At 45.8% G+C, this 21,282-nt stretch overlaps 2 protein-coding genes across 6 annotated transcripts; both read right to left on the reverse strand.

The window, feature by feature from the left end:
- Window positions 1-996: 996 nt before the first annotated feature.
- AMDHD1 (amidohydrolase domain containing 1) lies at window positions 997-13,164 on the reverse strand. Of its 5 annotated transcripts, none has more exons than XM_075428080.1 (9): window positions 13,139-13,164; window positions 12,064-12,170; window positions 10,973-11,037; window positions 10,111-10,388; window positions 5,840-6,065; window positions 4,742-4,866; window positions 2,269-2,362; window positions 1,705-1,865; window positions 997-1,260 (listed from the first exon to the last, which is right to left on the reverse strand). In XM_075428080.1, exons 1-9 carry the CDS (start codon window positions 13,147-13,149, stop codon window positions 1,146-1,148), a joined length of 1,182 nt encoding a protein of 393 aa, XP_075284195.1. In that variant the 5' UTR covers window positions 13,150-13,164; the 3' UTR covers window positions 997-1,145. The 5 variants fall into 5 exon arrangements, with proteins under 5 accessions (XP_075284195.1, XP_075284196.1, XP_075284192.1 ...); XM_075428081.1 differs by lacking the exons at window positions 10,111-10,388; window positions 13,139-13,164 and adding exons at window positions 6,938-7,002; window positions 12,767-12,932; XM_075428077.1 differs by lacking the exon at window positions 13,139-13,164 and adding an exon at window positions 12,767-12,932.
- A 6,429-nt stretch (window positions 13,165-19,593) lies between these two features.
- SNRPF (small nuclear ribonucleoprotein polypeptide F) lies at window positions 19,594-20,960 on the reverse strand. The gene is made up of 4 exons (XM_075428558.1): window positions 20,835-20,960; window positions 20,520-20,645; window positions 20,263-20,327; window positions 19,594-19,709 (listed from the first exon to the last, which is right to left on the reverse strand). Exons 1-4 carry the CDS (start codon window positions 20,835-20,837, stop codon window positions 19,643-19,645), a joined length of 261 nt encoding a protein of 86 aa, XP_075284673.1. The 5' UTR covers window positions 20,838-20,960; the 3' UTR covers window positions 19,594-19,642.
- Between the last annotated feature and the right edge of the window lie 322 nt (window positions 20,961-21,282).

Consider the following 21,282-nt stretch of genomic DNA (forward strand, 5'->3'; position numbering starts at 1 on the left):
TGCTCCAAGTAGGAGTCATCATACTTATACTCAGCTTCTCATCAGAAGCACAACCTTACATGAACAAACATGTTTCATGTCATTTAAGATGCAGCCTAGAATAAATCAGATCATTTTGTTCTTCTTGGAACATCTTTATGAGACTGCAGGTGCTCTTCTTTTGGCTGCGGGGGGGTTGGACTAGATGACCTCTAGGGGTCCCTTCCAACCCAAAACTTTCTATGATTCTATGATTCTAAGTTTCAAGGTGATTGAAATTTTGAGAGGTTGGCTCTGCCCACCAGACTACCTCACCAGACTAACTGCTGCTAGGGGTGAACTGTTAAGGTTTTTGGCATCAACATAATCAATAATTCTATCATCAATAATTTCCAGCAGTAGGCCTAATTCAACCCCTAACCTACAGCGCACTCCCAACTTTCAGCAGCCCAGTGAGTGGTGTACCTGATTGCATTTTCCTTGCCTCCTTTTTCTTGCGCCCTTACAGCCCCAAAGGAGCTGCCAGACCCCCAGCAAGGGAAGCCGCTGCAGATCAGTCGCTGCTGGCTCCCACTGAGTTTCAAGCTTCAGTTCTTGCCTGGCAGAAACCAGGAGACCTAGCATTTCAGAGAGGTAAGGTACTGTGCCTCCCACCATGGCTGCGGTTCCTGGTGTCAGCCGCGTTTGAGACTGAGCAGACCCAGGAGCTGTGAATGTTCCCTGGGGATGCTGCGGCCTCCCAGCACCGCCAGGTGCCATTCCAAATGGGCATCCCTGAGCCCCTGGCCCTCCATCACAGGTTGCTTAACATCATTCTTCCCAATAAAACTTTCCTGGATCCACGCTTCTTCATTCATTAGTTTTTTTTTGTTTGGGTTTTTTTCCCAAGTGTAGTAATTTTATAGATTAAAATTGTATAGGAAAACATTTTTGGAAACTTATTCAAATAGAAACAATTTGAAATTGTTTTTTTGCAGTAGAGAGAAGGACAACAGACATGAAGATGCACCAGATGGGTAATGCTTAGTAAAGTTTATTTGAATAAGAGGGCTGGTAAGGTAAGCAAGCAAGCAATTTACCAGTAAATACCAATCTGATTTGTCTGTTGCTTTTGAAATACTCCACGCTAATTTGATTACAGTAGCTTCCTAAATTACTGTCTTCTCTCAGTAACTGCTGATCGTCCCACACCTCTCATTTTGATAGACGACTTTCCCTTTAACTATAACATAGTCAATCAACGCTTCGTGTCCCCCAAATTGGTAAATCAAGTGCTCCCACCTAAAAAGACAAGAAGAGGTTTAAGAATATCCACACATGCATAAAAGCAGGTCACATACCTAGTATACCTGGCAATTATAAAAGATTTGCTTGAACCATCAGAAAACACTATTCCATGTTTACATGTTGATCTCTTGTTGCATGAACACAGTGAGTTAACATACAAATCAGTAGAGAATTCCTTCCACAAAATAAACAGGTATTATTTTTCAATAATTTCTAATTAGGCATGGATTATTTGTAATATTAGCCCCCAAAGTTTTAAGCTTTATTTTCCACTGGTGTGATTAAGGAGAATGAAAGTGAGTCCAAAATGCTAGCAGTGTCCCTTTTTTTCAGATGAAAGTAACTTCTAAATCATGAGGAATTCACCAACACAATATGGTGAAAACCAAAATGTCCCTTATATTAAATCACATTTCAAACGACAATGGAAGAACAAACCTTGGTGAAGTTATGATAACAAGATCCCCCTGCTTGCCAGTCTCAATGGAGCCATGCGTGTCCGATTTTCCCAGAGCATAAGCTGCATTAATGGTGGCAGCTGCCAGTGCTTCATTCATTGACATCTTCATGTTTACGCAGGCCAGATGCATCACCATAGGCTAGCAGGCAAGTAAAGTGGAAAATGGGAGTTCCCAGTAACACAAATAGAAGTTCATGCCTCAAACCCCCAAGCACTCTCCTCCCTCCTCGTGCAACAGAAGGAGTTGTCCTGCCTAATGTAAATCTTGCCAACTCCAAAATGAGAACTCTAAAATCAGGAAATTTGAGAGCCTTCTTTACAAGCGTTTCAGCGTGTACGAAGAATAGAACCCCTTCTGGTTTCAAGAACTTCTGGTAAAAAGTACCAACCCACATAAACATGTGTGAGCAATTGTCTAAGCTGGGCATAGAGCTCTCTTTGCAGATACGAAGACTGTTTTAAGGGCACAAGATCTATACACAAGTTGTACTGGTAAGACATTTCATCATTTTGTGGTGTCATAAGTATTAGGAATAGCTTACCATTGAAAAACAGTATGCATTAGGATTAAAGTCACTGCCAAGCGCAACTATAACTCCTTCTTCTAACATTTTTCTAGCTTGAGGTTGCTTCAGTCTAGTGGGAAAAAGACGCTTGTCAGTACAATTTGCTTAGTTATTACATGATGGTTTACAAGAGCAAAAGTCAACACTCGGTTTGGCTACATTCATGCATTCAGTTACACTAATGCTTTTGGAGACGAAAGCCAAAATTCCCTTCTTGGCTCCCTGCCTATCACCCTACGGACAGCAGAAGTGGGAAGCGTGATCCACTGCTTCTGCTGTAACAGCCTGTGACAGCAGCCAGTATCGAGTGTCAGGCTCCAGACCACTGAAATTCTGGTATTTATCCAGACCTCAGCCACTTCAGGATTTACAAGGTTAAAACCTTCATCTCTCAAAAAAGTAATTTTCTAGTCCTTATAGGTTCAAAGACAGGCTCCCAAACACGAGCAACGGCATAAGCAATGCAGTAGTCCCTTCCCAATTCTGCCGGCAATTTGAAAGAGTAAGTTGGGGCTGGGAATTGAATTTGTGTACACTGGAGGTTTTTCTGACTTTGCAATGTTAATGCAAAAGACATATTCAATACCTTCAATATCTGGAATAGCCATTTCAAAATTGTTTGGTCGCTCGGTTAATCTTGGTGGGTGTTTGCAAGGGTGGGCACTGGGAAATGCGCTCTCTAAGTTTTAGCCACAGTTGCTGCAAAGCCAATAGCAGCAAACATCGTGTCCAAACCAGTGTAACAATAAAAATAAAACACTAGAGCATCTGCTGCTCAAAAAGTACTTTTAAAAGCACTGCAGTTAACAGAAAAGAATAAATCACATCTCGATTAAGTGCTTACATTTGGTATAAGACAACCCTCTCCCTATAGAAGACTCTTAGCAGATTTATGGGATAATACCACCTGCTCCTGCACAACACAATGCTCTGGGAGTTAACTGCATTTAAAAATATTGTCTCAAGACCCTTTCCCCATCCTTGCGTGTCCTTCCAGCCTCTGCATCCCCTGCTGTGCCCTGCTGCCAGACTCCTACTTGGGAGTACTGCAGGCAACGGTTAGCAAAATGCGAGTGTGCTTACCATTGTGCAGCTCTCCAGCTGCACTCTTTGGCCTGTTTCTGGCCATCAGGTGCAGCCCTGGCCGCTGCTGCTTTTCTTCAAACCAGGGGACAGTATAGGGGCAGGACCTCCCGAGGTCTGAGCTCTCCAGGTGGTACTGAAGGGGCTGGAGGAGGCCAGTGAAGGATGTACCACATCCACTCATAGCAGCTTCTCATACATTGCCCAGCTTTTGGCCCTCTAATACTCTTTGATGCAGTTCTCTGTTATAGCTCTTCTTCATTTTTAGAGTGTATTAGACTGGGAGGATGCGTTCAGTAAATAGTGCACCAGACACCGGAACAAATGAGGCTTCACGTCCTACAGCTTGTTATTATCTCCATCTGAGACTGGTCCTGAGGTTACAGACTTTCCACAGCACGGAGTCTCTGGAGTAACACGTGAGTTACAGCACAGCCTTTTCCACAGGTGGCTGTGTCTCTGTTGTCTCCTTTACTTCCCTGCCTGGGGTCAGTCTGCAGGACCACATGTCCTCCCAGAGATCTGTGCTCCAGCGGAGCATTTAGTTGCCATCAGCCAGCGGCTCAAAAGCACCCACACAGGACACGGACAGCTAACCACAAGCAGAGGCACAAGCATGGACAAAGAAGTGAGCACAGGTGGCAACGCCACAAGCCTCGATGCCTCGGAAAGTGGGCTGCTGAAAATAAACCAAAATCAGCTGAAGGATCTCTTCACAGTAGGGAAGGTATTATTGGGTCATTGTCCTCATCACCTAGTTGGCTTACTTTTGGCATTAGGGGTAAGCAGGTGATCCATCTACGCTTATCTGGAACATCTGCATATGGAAAATAGTGTTCTTGCTTAAGGCAGTTCTGCTCAGTGTCACCTGGGTAAAATCAGATGAGATTTTTAGAATGCTACCCGCAGTCTTTCAGCTCTTTGGATAACCAAAGGATTCACGTCACAGAAAAACCTTCTGCAAGAGAGCAAATACATATATTGCAGACATAATTTGCCTGAAAAGAAGCCAACTTGGTTTTCAAAGCATAAATGGATTAAAGAAAACCAGTCCAGTTTTCTTCTTAAATGAATCCCTGATTATTACCTTAGCCTGTCACAAGGGTTAAATTCCAGTGTTGTCTGAGCCCCTCTAAACCTACTGTGAGACTTCTCAGAAGTAGGGTATTGCCTCATTTTTGAGGATCTCCACCAGAAACAAGACATAAGGAGGCTCATTCAGCTCTTTGTATTTGTGACTGTCTTCACTGATCCGGCCTGATCCCTAAGGCACAGATGCGAGCTTACGCTTTTGTATTCAAAGACCCTAAAAGCACAGACACGGATTTGCTGTTACACAAGTTTCCCTCCAATCTAGTGGCCTTACCTTAGCATGTAGGCAGTCGTCGGTAAAAGGACAGCAGCGCAGTTGGCTCTTGCCATCGCTCTGATACCTTCCTCACTAACTTCTTCCAGGTGGCTGATGGCCCGGGCTCCTAGTTCAGCTCCAAGCTGAGCAAATTTTCAAGAAAATTACCCACCCTTCTCAATTAATTCAGTAAAGCAATGTTGTTTTCAAATGACTGGAGGAGACAATTCACTATTAATGTAAAATTTACTAAAAGAAAATTCATAAAGAGTGCTTGAATGAACAAATAGAATACAGAGGCAAAATATTTGCTGATTTACTGCAGGAAAAGTCGATCAACAAAAAGGTATTAACCATCCACCAAGTGGAAGTGTACCTTCAGTGGTGTTTTTAACAGATGAACATGCCAACTACGGGACAGCTATGAATAAAATCATTATCAAGTCCTGTTCACAAAGTATCCAGCAGAAAAGGATTGACAAAACTGACACTGGTTGCAGAACTAGTAGTGTAGCTGCTGCCTTTGATGGTGAAGCACCAAAAAGGCTTTTATGATCAGTCAAGTTTTTGATTTGGTTTGTTATTTTTTTTAAATACAGGAGAGAATAACCAGAGCAGACCTCACAGGAAGGAAGCAATGTTTAAATAATGGTGAAACACGGTCTCAGAGTGACTTTCTTTACCACGACATTTCAGAGCCTGTTCTTGACTAAACCACCCCTCTGAGTGTGCTCTCTGCACATCTGACCTGTTGCTGCTAACAGGACATTTAAAGGAAAGAGATTTTTCAAGTTGCATAGAAACCACGTTTCTATCATTCTTGGGTTCACGGATATCCACCTTCCCCATCTGCATCCCATGTGGAAGATAAACAAAGTCAATGTTAGATTAGGCAGTGCCCGTTAGTCCCAGAGGTCAAGGCTTCCTCCCGTGTCCTTAAGCCCAAAGCTGCACACGGGCTGCACGTTCTACCCTCTGACAGAAACAGATGTCTGTGAACGGGCTATTTTACAAGTCGGAGAAGAGAAAACCTCGATTTTGAAAACTGCAATTCTTTCACAGATTCAGCTCGCACAAGAGCAAAAATGGCTTAACTGAATGTTAAGGAAGACGTACCTCAGCAGCTTTCATCGGATGGAGTTCATCACCATGGAAGTTCATCTGTAACCCTGTATCTTTTCCAGCTTGAAGAATTCTCCGAGTAGTCTCCAGGTCAAAGACTCCCTTCTCACAGAACACATCTATATTGTCAACATCTATTTCACCACTGAGTTTGAGTTCTTTCAGTTTAGGGAGATGGTTATTGATAATGTCATCTGCGGCTTCAGTAGCAGTTTTCCCTCTAATGAAAAGAAAACATTACGGAGCCATAAGAATAACATCCTGGAAGTCTGGCAAACATTCAAATGATACACGCAATTACCAGATTATTTAGAAAATGATGCAAATACAAATCACTCAAAAACTCTTCAGATTAAAAAATTTATTCATGCACACTCAAACTTGAGTTACTTTCCATTCAGAGAATATTAGATTGTATTACTATGTACTTTTTATAAGGTTGGCATCTTGGATGCTAACCAAGATATGGGATATTTTAAAACAAATTCTTCTGCTTTCCTATTCACATATTCTGACCTCCTTATACTGCATTGTACTGCGCAACTATTTAAAATGTGTAAATGATTATTTAAATATGTTAAATGGTATTCATGCAATATTTTTCATGCAAACACCAATGCTCAAAGGGGATGTGCAGCACAAATCATTATTTTAAATTTAACTCTCCTCCCTTTATATCATTCAGCGTGATAGCTAGGTAACTCTTTCTAAACCAGACGGGCATCCTGAGGTTCGATTTGCTAAAGTCAGAACCATTTACGAACCTCCTATTACACAAAGATAACCCAGGAGAGATCAGTAAATGCCGCTGAAAGAGCGAACAATCCCAAAACATGCAGCTGAGTTAGTTTGCAATTTTAAGATCTAAAGACAAGTAATGTACTGCAGCTACACGTCTGTGACATCTCAGTCCTCATTTCAGGCACTGTAAAGCGTGCACAGACCGGCATTATACAAGTGCCACGTGTGGGCGAGTTGGGAGTTTTACAGTGGCAATAAATTCAAGAAGCCAAATTGTGCTCGGATTTATGAACGAGGTTGTGCGGTTATAAAGCGGAACAGAACCCGGCTTATGGTCCTTCTTTTGTTCACCTCTCACTGAAACAGTCGCTGGGGTTGCTCCGGCCTTTACCATGCCTTCTCCCTTTTCTTTTACTCTGCAGGCATTGGAGGAATTTGGATTGCAAGTCCAGAGTCAAGACAAAACAGAGAGAAACATAAGTCTGGGATATAATGTCCAAGATTCAAAACTGCCATTGTTCTAACGCAAGAGACTTCTGCTCAGGAAATCACTTTGAAAGTTTCTTCCTAAAGATGAAAAGGGCCCAGTGAATCTTTGCCAATTAAAAAAAAACATAAAAGCAATTAGAATCAGGCATCCTCAAAATCACGGATTTGATTCAACAGGATGACTGGAGGGATGACAGAGCAGTTATTTCTTTGCCTCCCCTGCTGTGAGCTTTTTAGGTTCATTTCCCACAGAACTGGAAGTTCTGAGGCTGGAAACATTTTAAAAAGCGATGGAGGGGAACAAGGATTACCAGTGGAGCTTTATTTTTGTCTTGGGTGGCTCAGACTAGAGCAGCCTGCACCGCCTGGCACATACTTCAGCGAGTGCTGCCTATTACTGACGCACTGCGCCATAGTCCCACAGAGTAACTGTGGTTGTAAGAACCTCCGGAGCTCATCTGATCCAACCCCTACTCTGGACCACAGGTTTGAATTGTGTCAATTTGAATCAATGGTGCCTTCTAGAAGCAGAAAATCGGGCTGCTACCTTCTACCTAGAAATCATGAGCAGATACATGCAGCGAGTCCTCAACACCTGCCCAAACCAGGTTTCCAGGTGGGGAAAAACGATCACCAGTGCTGGCAAGCCTGGAGGTAGGCTCCTCTTAAGGCTCCAGCACTTGAAGCTTTACAAGACTCGCCATGTATTGCAAGACTTGGCAAATTAGAAGACTTGACACCGTTACCAACTCAATGAACTTTCTGGTGATGCTTCTGCTGTAAGGGGCCAGGCTTGCTTGCAACAGTAAATTACGCCAAGTGTAAGAAGCAAGCAAGCAAGCAAATGGCTTAGCAAGAACTTAACAAAGCTCCACAGCAGCAGCCCCACGGCAGTCTAAGCAGCATTTTCCATGAGCAAGCATGACATTGCTCATTTCACATTAAATAGAATGACTTTAAATGGATTCAATGTTAGCAGATCAGCGGTAACAAATTTGCATAACTATGACCATTTCAAAACCATCAGAAGATTATTAGACTTTTAATGGCTATCTAGTCAAGAGTTGCCATTAAACACCTACAACAAAAAAGGGCATTACATTTTAAGACCTACATAAATCAAAAATATTTAAATAAAAATAGTTAAATCAATCTTACTCTTTCATTTCTTTGATTTATGCATAACTGAACTCCAGGGCAGTTTCATGGAATATAATGATGAAAGAAAACCTGCATGAGCTTAAGTGACTTGGAAGATGTCTGTTTAACAGCTTCTAGAATCCACAAGATCACCGTCTAATTTGCCTAAATAATATCAAAGAGCAATTCCCAGCCCCAAGCCTGCAGGCAACATGTTCCCCTCGCGATCCTCCTCTGTTACTGAAGCTGCAGGAAATTCAGAGTTTAAAACTGGAGCTCAACAAAGCAGGATGCTTCCCTCAGCATGTTACTGGCCCAGATGTTCAGGAGCCAGCCAAAGGCTGAGGACCACAGCTCTGAACATCAGGCCACGGATCAGGGAGGGACTGCGGAATTCCTCCTGGTCAAAATAAAAACCCGAGGCAAAGACTAAGTTTGAAGGATAGCAGAAAATTCAAGCAAAATATTCTAGACATGAACATTTGAATGAAAACAGAAGAGGATTTAAGTAGACTCAAACTGGAAAATACAGATAGTTCAGTATTTCCTCAGGAAATTTCATCAAATCCCCAACTATGTTTTCTCCTTACTTAAAATATAATATCATCACTACCTATATTTTGTTATGCTTGATGTGCATCAGTGGGGACAGAAACGTGCAGAGAGTGAGACGGTACACCTGTCTTTCTGACACAAAAGACTTGATATATCTGTTAAAACACTGGAATGTATTTCTTTAGTTCATAGAAATAATTGAAATCTTTTGGTGGGAAAGACTATTTATCGGGATTTTGACTGAAATCCTCCCAAAGCTTTTTAGAGGAGGACGAAAGGAAGGGCTAAGAAATACATATAGTTTGGGGTAAAAGCCCAATTTTATTTTACCATTAAGTCCTCCAAATTTTAGTAGAACTTCTTGAAAGAAATATTTGGTGTTTTCAGCAGATTTTAGTTACTTTATTCTTAACCACCTTCCAGTTACTGAAGATGATACAGGATTTCTTTTGAATAGTTACATTAATCAAAGACAATTTGCCATCCTGTCCCAAATACACAATAATTAGATTGCAAACAAATTTTTTCAGGTCATGTTTTCTTGAATGTTGGAAAAGGCAGATTTTTTTTAGTATTTTTTTCTTTTTTTTAATTAATATCTTTTAAGTATTGCCACAGTATCCATGCAATGCTAGGCCTGCCTCCATCTTACATGCCTTGTTTTGCAACAGCCTACTGCTTAGTCTGCCAAAATATATGTTACGCATACACCTACCTAGCTAAAACTCATTAATTCTTTCACACAATGAAATCTGGTAACTTGAAGAAGTTATTTTCATCATAGGGAAAAAAATGTCAATGTGAGAAAGCCTTGTTATGGTATGTCTACGTAAGCCATCAGAATAGTTGTGATTAAGCACATTTACTTTAATCTTCTACTCATCTCACACCCACAAGATGTCTGCAAATGTTCATTGCATGGAAGCATAATCAAGCTTTGTTTACTGAGGTATATAAGGATTAAATACAGTATTTTTTCCTGTTAGCTGGTCAAAATAAAAGCTCATGTCAGAGACTAGGCTTGAAGGGTAGCAGCAAACCCCAGCAGAAGAACTTTCTGCACAGAAACCCTGTCATCTGCGTGATGCTCAGTGCAAGCATCGGCTGGAGGCAGGGACTCTGTGCTAAGCTTACAGTGGCATTTAGTAGCCATAAAATAATGCTTCCCCATCTTCCTTCAGACTAAAAATTTAGGAGAGCCTTCTGTAAATACTGGCTCTTCTTTCAATATGTTGTATTTTAGGAGGGGTGGGCAGAAGAAACCTTTCTGAAAATAACAGGCAACCTTCAATGCAGAGCAGTAATACTTAACAAAGGCGAGAAAAGCCAAGTTGTATTACTTCGGCACAGAGTGAGCTCCACAGTACGTTGAAGAAATGCCAATATCCATGGATTGCTTAGCGCGTTCGATCACCCTGAGCATTTTAAGCTCTGTTTCTAAGTTTAAGCCATATCCACTCTTGCACTCCACCAACGTAGATCCTGCTCGGCGCATGCGTTCCAGTCGGTGTTTGAAAGTATTGAACAGCTCTTCTTCCGTGGCCTGACGAGTGTGTTCCACAGTAAAATGGATTCCTCCCCCAGCCTGGTGGATCTCCATGTAGGATGCACCTGCCAGCTTGGGGAAAAAAAGAAAACCAAAACCAACGCCCCCCCGGCCCATACAATTAGCTCCGAAATGTGCATTTTCTGTCCAAGGGATTCTGCAAAGTGCCTTGAGGTCTCTTTGCAGTGAGAGAGAAAAGGAGTGAGAGAAAAATCTCCATTAATTCTTCCTCCCTCCCTCTCCTCTTCTCCCTCACCTCCACTAAAGTGAAGAAAAGATGTAAGAAGTGACATAAAGAGAATTACCCTGAGGATTTGCTTCCCCCTGAGCCCAAGGGGAAAAAGTATCTCTAGCTCAAAAATTCACTCATGTGGAAAAAAAAAAAAAAAAAATCCAGATTTAGGTGGTAATAGAAGGTGGCCCTCCTGTATTGCTTCAGTTGATACATAAATATATCAAGGCTGGCTACAAAGGCTGCAGTGACACTCCTGTCTCAGCCTACCAGTATTCTAAAATCAACCCTCCTCCCTCAGTTAGCTTATCTGACAGAAACCATAATCTTCTCCAAATGAAAGGTGGGAGTCAATAGCAAGTAGAAAAAGTTGTGCGCAGAAAAAGAGGAAGAGAAACCCAGCTGTGTAATTTGATGTCATTACCTTCATCGCAAACTCATGAACCCTGTCACCAGCCCACACTGGGTGTGTATGTGCATCTACCAGGCCTAAAAGAAACAGAGTAAATTACATTCAGGTTATTTCTCTACGTAAAAGAAAAGCTTAGGAACATGAAAGCAAATGAAATGGACAGCAGAAGCTCCCCTATAAAGCCTCTGTTGCTTAGAGAAAAAGAAAAATGCAGCCAGCCAGAAAGCTAGGATTCTCTTCAAAGGCTATTAATTTTCTTTCAAATTTTTTAGGTGTACTGGTGGACACCTTACACAAAACACCTCTAAGTAAATGTTTCAGTTGCTCAGTTTCTCATGTTGTTCTCATGATGTTTTCAAAGCATGGAAGAAGTGATAAATTACAAACTTTGAAGTAGTTCATTACACTTTCAGCCTGTGTTCTCTAAAAAAAGCAAAGAGCTTAGGCTGGGCTTAGTACGCTAGCACTTCTTCTAGCAATCGTCCACTTACTTCAGCAGGAGCTTTTTTGATGAGCTGCAAAACCAACACTGCCGAATGCCCAAGGCCACTGCCAACGAAACAGCGATCTGATGGCTCGTGTGCTAACACCACTTGCAAAGTTTAACATGCAGTAGGCTGGCCCGGGTTTATTTTTTAATCAGGTAAAGTTGCAGAGTATGCAACTTAAAATCCTGCGCTGCCCTTTTGCCCCCAGCCGGCTGCGGGCAGGGCAGAGGGACCGAGCTCCACGGCTGGACAGCTGATGGGCAGGGACGGGACGGAAAATAGAGGTGAATCTGAAAAGTCACTCGGCAGGCCAGCCGTGTTACTGCTGTGATCTGTGATTCAGAGCAACAGAGGAAACACAAAACAAGAGCTTGAGACAGAGCTCTACCATGAAGGAAAAAAAAAACCAATCCCAAACATGCCAAACGCTGACATTTTCTCCTTGCAACGCTCCTGCTGAGGAAGCTGCCATAGTCTGCCCCTCAACACAAGATATCATCAAACCAGTACTCAATATAGTGGAAAAAAGATAGAGGGATGTTTAATAGACATTTACTTTGTCTCTAAGCACCCGCTGCCATTCGTCATTGTACCGTTATGAAAAAATACACCTACCTGGTAACACACACTTCCCGGAGCAGTCAATTACTCTTTCAAACGTTGCTCCTGAAAACTGACTGCGAATAGCATCTGCCTGGCCCACGGCTTTGATACAACCATCTCTGCGGGCAGCAGACAACGACCAAAGTAAGCGTGAGGCTGTGGAGAAGCCAAGTGCCCACCGACGGAGCTCCTGGAGCAGCAACTCCCCGCGAGCAGGGGCAGGGACCTTCACCCGGACCGAAGGTGCGGGCAGGAGGTGGTTCGCGCATCTCACAGACTCACAGAAAACGATGGGGTAATACCATGCACTGCAAGGGGTTTGCCGTAACGCTTGTCTCGCCCTCTGCCTAGATCCCTCAGCACGATGCCTGGTTACTCGCTTGCTCTAACTTCTGCTAGGCAACGTGGTTTTTCTCTGGTGGACCAGCAGATAGACAGCATGCCTCCAGCAAGCACCTGCAGGGCAACTCTTCCCCTCGCAGAAATCCGTCACGGCCAGCCTCCACCGCCTGGACCCGCACCCGTGTGCCCTCGGAAGCCGCGGGGACACATCTCCCTGGGGCCAGTCTTGGGTTCACCAGCATCGCTCCCGGTGTAGCTCGGGGATGGCCCTGGGAGCCCTGCGCTTCCCCCCGCCGGCCCCGCTCCCCCCGCCAGCCCCGCTCCCCCGCCGCCGCCTCAGCCCCGCCTCAGCCCCGCGGCCGCCCGCACTCACAGCCCCACCACCAGGCTGGCGCCCCGCAGCACGGCCGCGCTGCTGGCCGCCTCCCGCCGCAGGCACTCCTCGCCCCGGCCGCACACCAGCACCAGCTGCTGGGCGTTCTCCAGCAGCAACCGCTGCCGCACCGCCATGGGAGCGGGCGGCGGGGCAAATGGCGGGCGGGGGCCGCCGCTCCTCTCAGGGAGAGGCCCCCGGGGCGGCGCGGGGGAGGGCGCCCGGTGCCCCGCCTCGGGCCGGGGCCGGCCCTGGCTCTGGCCATGACCCTGGCTCTTGCCCTGGACTGGTGTCCATCACCTTCCCGGTGCCCATCACCTCCCCAGCGCCCATCACCTCCCCAGTGCCCATCACCTTACTGGTGCCCATCACCTCACTGGCATCCATCACCTCCCCAGCATCCATGACCTCGCCAGTGTCCATCACCTAGCCAGCGTCCATCACCTCCTCAGCGTCCCCACACCAGCCCCTGAGGGCCCGTAACACCTCCCACAGCACCGGATATTCAGGCAGACATTAATCTGTCCGGGCAGGTACTAACTTAGCCACTTCCACAATCGCAAAGCTGGTGCAATTCTGCTGCCCTCTGCAGAATCAGGGGTGGGAGAGTCAGGGAGCAAATATTTACTCTCAGCGTGGATTTTGGTTTACTTCTCTCTTCAAACATTCATAGCACGTGTAGGGCTCCAGCGAGTCCCAGCTGGAAAATGAAGTGGCTTTCTAAACAAGTGGTCCCTCAGACACCTTCCTGCTGGTGGTAATCTGCTTCAGACACCTTGTCTTTTAGAAAGACGATTGATTTAAAATGCTGGTAACACACCTATGTGCGTACATGTGTGTTCCTGTATTGTGCAGCAGAAACAAATGGGCAGGTTGGCACCCTTTGAAGGAGCCTTTCTGGTGAGGTCTTGTTTGCAAATGAGGCAAGGTACGTAGCTAAAACATAGCAATATGCATTTAATATCAAACCCGAAAAGTGAGTAAATCCGTGATATTGCCGGGTGTTGTCTCGCGATGCCGCTGCCTGGCTCAGTACCGCAGCACGACACCATCGTCACCTTCTTCCTAAACATTCCCTCTCACCATGCATGCAGAAGATTGACAGGAGAGGTGGTAGCTGGTGCTTTACTGCTTCCAGAAAGACACTCCGGGTGGGGGGGTGCATAAGCAGCAGTGGTGGGGTGTGAGCTGGTGCGTCGGGAATGACAGGCAGCTGCGGTGGAGCCCGGCGCTCACCGGGACAGTCCTGGCAATAAAAGCGGCGGGAGGAGGTGATTCAGCAGGAGCAGAAGGGAGCATCCCCCACCTGAGCAGCTCACCCCTCTGCGTGCGTGGGGTGGGGTGGGCAGGCAGGCAGAGACGTCCCGAACGAACAGACCCACTGTGGCGCTGTCCCATGGCAGTGTGAGTGCTGCAAAATCATCTTCCACATATTCACAAATATTTTAGGGTGCATGTTCAGTGAGCTGCTCTTTCTGCCCTTGGGAGGACCACCAGCAGGCATTCAACTCCTGCCTGTTCTTTGCACACCCCCCTGTTCAGTCGCACGCCTGGCTGTCTGGTGCCTCTGCGAGCAAGGGCTGGAAGTCAGGCAGAAACTGGCCTGAATGCTTCTTACGTTTACATTTCTTCCAGCTACACTTTTTTTTTTGTTTTTTCTCTCTTTCAGCAGTTCCAGAGAGAAATTCAAAGAGCGAAGGTGACATCTGCAGCTCTGTTCCTGGTGATCCAATCTCAGACTCCAGACACTCATCACCTAAGCTTTGGTAAAAGGGGGGAAAAAAAGGAAAGATCAGTTCTGTGTAAAGCTTTACGCCCGCAAGAAGTGTGTTGTTCTGTGTGTGCACCAGGCTTTTCCAAGAGCCAGGGGGAGACCCTAATTTAGATCCTTAGGTAAAGATTTTATGCCTGGTAAGATAGGAGTGTATTTCGATCTCAGACTTACGCTCTGCTTGCAGAAAACTTACAGCTGTGCTTGTGTATTTGTTTATGCCCTGGTTCGTTTCTGTTGAAGATTTTTCTCTGTGATAGACTGGCCTGTGAAGAAAAATCTCAATCCACTGCAAAGTCAGTGGCTTCTGACAGATTGTGCCTGATATACTCTTAAAAGTACTGCCCAGGAGGGTAAATGCAGGAGCAGTGTCTTGGGTGCATCCTCAGGAAATTCTTGAGTTTGGTACAAAAGTACAGATTCTAACGGTTGGGCTGAATTTTAAAAATGTTAATGTCAGAATTTGTTGGATGTAAACAGAGGACGGTAGGGTGCCAGAAGAACCCTGCCTAAATTCCTTAAACTTAAAGCCTTTAAACCACAGCCTTAATGTTCCAGTGAAAGTGCATTTCGGAAAGAATTTTAACATGCGTTATCTTCAATAGCGTCTGATATCAATTTATTTTTCTTCAAAATTTTGTAGCCCTTGATAAAAGCAATCAAAAGAAGAGAACTCCTTTCACAGTAAAAGATGGAAAGCCAGATTTTTACAGAGCTGGTGGGTCGTTGCCTGCTGAAAAGGTGTGCGTTCCTGGAACAGCTTGAGGATAATATCCTACACTCATTTTACTTGTGTTAATATCATTGAGTATTTAAAGTTCCTTGAGTTTGCCAGTTTGGGTTGCAAAATTACTCATTTCACAAAAAAATTAAACAAAGCAAGGTAGCAGAAAGAACAGAGAGGAAAAAAAAATAAAATTTAGAGATAAGTAAAAAAGTCAATTGAGTATTAGGTAATTGACTTGGGAGATTTCATCTCTTCTGTCTGGTGTCTCTGTGTGAGTGTACGATACGCTTGTTCTTCAAGGAACATCTTTTCAAATACACTGTCAGAGTTACTTTAGAATCTTTATTCTTGTAAACAACATGTAATTAAATACAGAAGACCCAGGGTTAGATAGGAGCCTTATTCTAAATATTGGCTAAATTTTCCTTAAATTTGTATGTTAGTTGTTTTCATCTCCTAAGTCATCCTTTACAACAATAGACATAGCATGATGAAATGTCCTGAAAGGAGACATTGCCTTAAGAAAAGTTAATTGCTCGTGGAATTTACTGAATGCTATTTCCCTGTTTACAAAAGCAGCAGAAGTTACTGGACCCTCCGGATCTTACACAGAGATTGGATCACATGGATGAAACTGACTTTGAAATGTGGAACTGACCCAGACTAAATTGCAAATTTGTCAGGTACTCTTGGGTCCTCTCGCACCAGACTGAGTTTTACTTCAGGTTTACAAATATTTTTGTAATATTGCTGTATGTCTTGTGTCTTGCTGTAAGTCATTCTAGGCTCTTTTTGGCTACAGCACTTCCCATATTTAGCAGGTAGTTTTGCAGGGTATAATCTTTTGCTGATTTAAGTGTCCTACTACTTTGTCTCCAATTTCTTTTATCCTACAAACTTAAACACATGAAAGCATTTGATTTTACAATGCTTTATGTACCTTGTATTTCAAAAGTAAAATCATGACCCCTTTTATTTGTCTCTTTAATACACACGTAATATAAGTGGGTGTTTGCCATTCTTCCACCTTTCGGACTTGCTCCAGAAGAAAGGAAAAATCCGTTTGTATTCATGGGGCTTACTCTGTACCAACTAAGGACCAGCTCCAGTTATGCTGATGTACTCTGGGTACCGGACCTTCATCTGTACAGCAATTCTTTTCACACCATTTCAGACCAAAATCTGAATCGGGACACGTCTTTGTCTCGCTTTACCTGCCTGGGTTCTCCCATTGAACTGAGTGGTGCCCGCTACAGCAGCAAAGATAAACACGCACACCCGTCTTTGCAGTGCGTGGGCGTAAGAACCAAGGTTAGCGACGAAGTTATACGCCAAGGTATTATTTAGTCCCTGAATCTGATGCCTGGTGCTACGCAAAAATAAAAGCATCTTTCTGAGTTTGAAGTCTAATGAATGTGCCTACCAAAAAAACCTGTAGATGCATAACAAAGAAATCTGAAAAGAAATTGAAGCTACATGAAAGGAGCACACTTCATTGAGAAGGAAAACTCAAAGACTCCACAAAGCAGGCGATCTCAGTCATTGAAAGAGGGAGACACATCACAAGAGAAGAATGTATGTTTTCTTAGTTCCGACTGGGCTCTTGCTTTTGCACAATCTAAGTCCACTTGCCTTCTCTTTCCTTCCATATTACTCATCATAGCCTAGATTTTCATAGAATTTTGACTTTTTTCATCTAAATATGTGTTTTAAGACCACAGTCTTTGTTTACAATGCTGTCCCTCCATGGAAAGCTACTGATTTTACTGGACCTTTTAGAAACACAGTAGTCCACACAGATTTCTCTTTCCAGTTTATCCTTCAGGGAATAGCGAAAAAAACATTTGGAACCATATCCACCTTTAAATGGACTGCTAAACTTTGTGACAAATGATTATTTTTCTTCCTATCTGTACACTACAGCTACTACAGTTTGCTACTAAGGAAACCTTGAATTTTAGCACTAAACCGAATGAATGAAAGCCAGAGCACTTGCAGGGTCCTACCGTGCTTGGTGGCCAGGCAGCAGAACCGAGACCTGCGTGCAGTGACTTCTGTGGGGTCACTGACTGGTAAATAGCCAGCACCAGCTGAGCCTCTGTGGGACGGCACTCATGACTGACTTCTCGGAGACTTTCCCTTTAAATAGCTCAAACCACCGATGGTGAGAAGCAACAGCGTTTAACCTGAAAGATGAACTCATTGGTGAACATGTTGAGGTAGGAGATTGAGTTCAGAGATGTCCTTCGTGTTGCCACCGTACTTCAGAAGCTTTTGCATCGCACTGCCGCTGGTGGCAAAGAGGAGATGGGGCTGGCGCCGAGCTCCCCACGGTGCCCCCAGGACGCCGGGGGCAGGACCCCCAACACCCTCTGCTTCGAGGGTGTGGGGGTGCTCAAACCCAAGATGGGAAGCTGGCCATAATGCTGGTTTTATTCCGGAATTAGGTTGCCATCACGTAGCTCCTCCCCTTACGCAAACCAAGTAAGCTAACGACACAACTGGTGGCATGCTGAAGGCTTCCGGAGTACCTTCTTTCCATATCATCTTGGGCGTCAGCGCAACGTGCCTGTACGAACCCTGTCAGGGAAGGGGCTGCAGTCTGCAAAGCGCAGAAAAGGGCCCCCTCCTCTCCCTTTTCCACCCTACAGCCATGTCCAAGGCAGGCCAGCACCACAGCAGAAGACCAGAGGAGTTTTTACCTTTTGTGAAACTCCATGACTGAGATCACAGCGGGATCAGGAGGAATTGTTTTCGCTGCGTGTAAAACAGGGATAATATTTCCCTATTTGACAGCAGCGCTACAGTCAGCGATCGCTGACGAGAGAAGGGTCAGAGTAACAAAATGGTTGTGATTTGTGTTAACAAACAACCCAATGGTTGCAACTCCCGTCCGTGAAGCGTGCCGCCGGCTGTCTGGGTTCCAGTGTGCAGAACAGCTCCCCAGGGCACATCTCACAGGCAGCGACTCTCCGCTCCGCCGCAGCCTCAAACAGGGAGGCTGGGACCGGCAGAGCAACGGCCTTTCCCTACGAGATGCTGGTAGGTAAGGGACATGCAGCTGACCTCAACGCTGCACAGCAAACGTTTGAAAACAGGGTTACTGTGTTCCTCCCAAACCTTTAACGTTCTGGACCCCCAGTAACAAAGAGACTTTTTAGGACAGGGACTGGGAAAGCACGCTCCCACCTTGCAGCGTGTTGTCTTGACTCTGCTGACGCCACTAAAGTCTATGAACCCTTGTAGCTGCCAGGAGGCTTTTGTTTGTGTGGGTATTAGCTACAAAGTCGGTACACGCCTGTCCTTCCTTAATAACAATTGTACAGCCACACTTCAAGCTTCATGACCCAAGCAGCAGGGTATTTCTTAGAGACACAGGTATAACACACCCCCACATCTCACCTGCAGCAAAGTCTTCGCAACAATTTCCAAGTATTTTACAAACAGGTTTAAAGACTGAGTGTATTTAAACAGCAACTACATACATACCATAAAATATACAGACTGCCGTGTTTTCCTATGTCTCAGATGGGAAGGTAACTTGTATTTTGTTCAGTGTCCAGCTGTTAAAGCTGAGAAGGCGGCTAAGAATGAGGTTCCTGCAAATACTGAAGACGACTTACAGTTTTTCACTTAGAGGTGAAACTTAATTTCTACTGAAATAAGGCTGCAAAGCGTTACAGCTGCGTCCTCTTAATCAACCACTTCAGAGCTGAAGGAATTGTTACCAAATCATCAATATGCTACAGCAAGAACTTCAGGATACTTTTTTTTAAGATTTCTGTGCTTATTCTACAGCCCACATTACCATCACTAGAGAAAAGGCTGTTCCTGCAGCTCCTTCAATCCACTCAGCGACACAGCTTAGAACGACAGCAGCAGAAGAGAAAGTCACATACACACCACAAGACATTCTTTGCCTTTCTATCACACGCTAGCCCGTGCTGGCAGACTACTCACGCTGCAGCACGGCTGCCTGACAGCAGAGCACTGACACTGACGCTAAACTGAGCTGAGACACACGAATGAACTATCTATTTTCTGTTACAGCACGCAGCTTTCTGGATCTAATTCATTCTGAGAAGCACTTAAATTCAGGTATTTCCCTTGACAGTAATGGCATTTGTTGGCACTGGTATTACTTAACAGTTGTGGATTTTATTTATTTTTTAAATACTTACTTAAGATTTTCAGTCTTAAATTGAAACAATTGCCTATTCCTCCAGTATTGATTTTTCAGATACCAATAAAAGATTAGAGACCATTTTAAGGGTAAACTTCCTCCATATTAAAATAGAATGGGAAAAAAGTAAACACTTTACTATGAAATTACGAAAAACAAGGAAAAAAAAAGTTTATTTCCAGATATACAAAACACCTATTCTCTCATTTCTCCATCTTCCTCTTCTTCTTCCACACCTCTGATGTACAAAACATTATTGCACCTGTAAACAGAAACAAACAGTTCCCTTAACTGCAAGTGTTTTAATTTTCCACCCCCTATATACACTACTTTAAGCATTCTCCTGCTTGACTGTAGCCTGGCAACAGCCAAATTCCACAGAACAAATTGCCACTGTTGACCTTGTACAGCTTTCCACAAAGTTCGTAACAACTGCAAAGCCACAAAGTTTACAGAAGCAGTAACTGGTTGACAATGTTGTACAAAATATTTTTGCTCCCAAGCATGCAAGATGTTTTCAGTAGCAATACACCAATACACTCTACCAATGAGCCAAGAGATCAACGCATCTACAATAATCTGGAAAACTAAGGCCTTCAATTACCTGAAATAGCAATTGCAAATACCAGTTTGCAAATATTTCAAAATTTGTTTTTTTTCCCCTCAGCAGGGATCTCATCGCCTTCATGTGAGAGTTAATACATTAACGCTCAGCATCTTAGAGCAGAGAGACAGCACCCACCGTTACCGAGCGCCAACGCGAGCGGTAAGCAGAGCGAGGGAAGCCCTGCCCCCGCCACGGGTACCCTCGTTACCTGATCAAAACTTCCCCCAGGTGTCCAGACAACGCGCCGTCAATGTACTCCTCTGTGTTCGCAAGCTGGAGAAGAAAACCGGCAACACTCAGCAGGGCTACGGCAGCCGCAGCTCCGCCAAGCCCACGCCGCCGAGTCCCGCTCCCGCCCGCCGAGCCCCGGGAAGCCCCGAGGCCCCGCGCCGGCCCCGGGAGCCTCAGCGGGAACCCCAGCGGCTCCCGCCCCCCGCCCCCCCCCCCCCCGCCGCCGGCGCCCACCTGCATGTTCATGTAGCCGTCGACGGAGACCAGGTAGCCCTTGTACTCCATCCCCCACTTCAGCTTCACCATCACCGGCTTCCCCGTCAGCCCGTTCAGGAACGGCTTCGGGTTGAGGGGCAGGCTCTGCGGGAGAGCGGCCGGTCAGTGCCGGCACGGCACGGCACGGCACGGCACGGCACGGCACGGCACGGCACGGCACGGCACGGCACGGCACGGCACGGCACGCCCCGCCCCGCCGCCTCAGCGCCGTTAACGGCCGCGGCTCCTGCCGCCCGCGCGCGCACCCCCCGCCCAGCCCCTTCCCGCCCTCACCATGGCGGCGCGGCGCGCGGCGGCGGACCGGGAAACACCGGCCCGCGCGGGAACACCTCGTGCGCGCCGCGGGCTGCAGCAGAATAGGAGGCAGCGCCGCTCCGGCTTCCACTTCCGGGGCGCGCCGCTCCCGCCTCTGACCCCGTGCGCCACTCCGCGCCGCGCTTCCCATTGGCTGCGGCGACCTCACGCGCGAAGCGAAAATCGGCGCTGCCCATTGGCTCGGCGGCGCTGGGGGAGCCTTTCTCATTGGCCGGGCTGGCTGCCCTCCCCCCTTCCCCAACCAACCGTTGCTCTCTGGGGCGGGAGTAGCGGTGCGTTGCCGCCGCCGGGCGCGTAGGGACGCCATGTCGGATACGGCGGTTCCTCCTTGCAGGCCGCGGGTTTGCTGGCCTCCCCCTCACTACCGGCTGGCGGCCTCCTCGCCACCCCTCAGGCCCCGGAGGGC

This window comes from Opisthocomus hoazin, chromosome 8 (genome assembly GCF_030867145.1).
Source record: "Opisthocomus hoazin isolate bOpiHoa1 chromosome 8, bOpiHoa1.hap1, whole genome shotgun sequence".
NCBI classification, from domain to species: domain Eukaryota; kingdom Metazoa; phylum Chordata; class Aves; order Opisthocomiformes; family Opisthocomidae; genus Opisthocomus; species Opisthocomus hoazin.